Below are 2,245 nucleotides of genomic sequence, written 5' to 3'. Positions count from 1 at the left end.
CTAATTATTCTATTCTATTCTATTCTATTCTATTCTATTCTATTCTATTCTATTCCATTCCATTCCATTCCATTCCATTCTTCCTGTTTCTTTTCTATTCTATTCTATTCTATTCTATTCTATTCTATTCTATTCTATTCTATTCTATTCTATTCTATTCTATTCTATTCTATTCTACTCTTCATTCCATTATTCTATTCTATTCTATTCTATTCTATTCTATTCTATTCTACTCTACTCTACTCTACTCTTACTCTACTCTACTCTACTCTCTACTCTACTCTACTATATTCTTCTCATCCATAATGTTCCTTACTCTCCCTTCCACTCTTTTGAAGAGAAGAAATATTTCAGCATCCTTTTTCCTCATGCCCATTGCCACTTACCATGCACATCAATGACGGTGAGGGCACCCAGGGTCAGACGGGCTCCGCTGGACAGCTTCCCTCTCACCAGCTCCACGATCTCCCCAATCTGCTTGTTGCTTTTCTCCAAAAATGCCTGGAGCAGAGACACCACAATGAGGCTGCGCCTTCTTCCTCAAGGTAGCATCGTCCTGCCCATTAATCAGGGATGGGGGGGGGGAAGGCTCCCAGACATTCCCAAAAGAGATCAAAAAGTCTGGAGTATTTTTTTCTTATTTTGAAGAGGAGTTATATTTAAAAAAAAAATCATGTTACGGATAAAAGAGCCAAGGTTTCCTACCCCTGGGTCAAGGACTACCGGTACAATCCCAAATCTGAACATTTCCTATCTAGATAGGAAGGCCATTAATATTGTGCAGTCTGATACAATCTCTACATACCAGCCATCACCAAGCAACAGCTGAGGAATTCTGGGAATTGTAGTCCCAACCTATCTAGAAGACTGGGGAAAGTTGCTCTATCTGGAAATTTAAAGGGTGTGAGTGAAATTACAGGTAAAGAGTTTTCCGTTATGGCTTCTGATACTTCTTTGGTCCAGAAGATTGAAGATACACAAATAACAACTTGTCCCGGCCACTGCAGCACCCAAGCTTTGCGAGGAACCTAAAAAACAAATACACAAGAAATAATATTTGCACTTTCTCCAGCTACGGAGCATCAACATCTGTTTTGATAAGGGGCAGAGAGGCACTAGCAAAAACAGTTGATTAAGCCCTAAAACAGGCTTTCCTATTCTCTATTTTCAACAATTTTTTAAAAAACTAAACAGTAGCCCTGCAATTTGGTATCACTGTCCCACCTCTTGTGCCTCCCAAAATCTCAAAATCTTAGGGGTTCCCTTCTCCCCAAATGGGGCATTTTAAAGTGAAAAGTCCAGCTTTCTTCTTCAAGCTCATACAGGGCTCGAAAGCACATTCCAAGTTTTCAAATCAGATGCATAAATCCACAAATCTGCAAACGAGAACGCGTGGACAGCGGTTTCAGAAAATATAATGGTGCTTAGAAGACACAGCTCTTAATAATAGATCCAACGTGTAAAAGCACATCTGCATCTTGTCCCCTTTTGTCTGATTGTGTTGCTAAGGCTGTGGGTGCCATTAACTCCTCAAAGCATCTGTCGATTAGCTGCTCACCTCATCGTACCCTTTGATGCCATTTTCCATGACTTGCCGAATGCTGGCTAACATCATTTCTTCCACCTGTAACAGCCACTTCTCAACCATGCCCTTGGGGAATAAAATAAAAAGAGAGAAAAATGCAAACAATGACAAATTACAATGATAAGGGTGAAAAGGGAATGGGCATAGGAAGGAAGGTTGAAATAACAGCCTCTTAAACCCAACTTCTTCTTCTTCTTGTGCCATATCCATTATCAGATGTTGGCGATCATGTTGGCGATCCTGTTTTTATCAGCAGGATCCAACCTGCAGTCCCCAACCTCCGAGCCACAGACTTCAACCAGTCCACGGCCCATTGGGAATTGGGCCCCCGAAGCAGTGGGTGATTTAGGTTGCCTGCGCAAAAACCATTCCCACTGCCGCTGAAACCACTGAAGCTGCCACCAGTGCCACTGGCGGTCCGTGGAATCAAAAAGATTGAGGACCCCTGGTGTAAAACATCCTTCCTGCCCAGTTACACAGGATTTGCAAATGTACAAATGCAATTCAACATATTTTAAGTGTGTTGAATGTGTTGTAGTTGGGTGAAGGCTGGTCTAAATTTCAACATCTAAAATAGGACATTTCCGGAAGGAAGGAAGGAAGGAAGGAAGGAAGGGAGGGAGGGAGGGAGGGAGGGAGGGAGGGAGGGAGGGAGGAAGG

The 2,245-nt window shown here is 42.3% G+C and overlaps 1 protein-coding gene across 1 annotated transcript in view; it reads right to left on the bottom strand.

The window, feature by feature from the left end:
- Window positions 1-386: 386 nt before the first annotated feature.
- The window catches only part of LOC107298477 (dynein heavy chain 3, axonemal-like), a gene marked incomplete at its 3' end in the record, with an annotated part of 20,128 nt that continues 18,269 nt past the window's right edge, over window positions 387-2,245 (bottom strand). Inside the window, exons 17-18 of the mRNA XM_015827856.1 lie at window positions 1,559-1,651; window positions 387-501 (exon numbers count right to left, since the gene is read on the bottom strand). Of these exons, the coding sequence (XP_015683342.1) occupies window positions 387-501; window positions 1,559-1,651 (208 nt within the window). The remainder of the gene's footprint in view (window positions 502-1,558; window positions 1,652-2,245) is intronic.

The sequence above is a fragment of the Protobothrops mucrosquamatus genome, unplaced genomic scaffold (genome assembly GCF_001527695.2).
Source record: "Protobothrops mucrosquamatus isolate PMUCROS unplaced genomic scaffold, P.Mucros_1.0 scaffold4008, whole genome shotgun sequence".
Classification (NCBI taxonomy): domain Eukaryota; kingdom Metazoa; phylum Chordata; class Lepidosauria; order Squamata; family Viperidae; genus Protobothrops; species Protobothrops mucrosquamatus.
The sequence above is the reverse complement of the archived record's forward strand: the minus strand, read 5'-3'. Positions and strand labels throughout refer to the sequence as shown.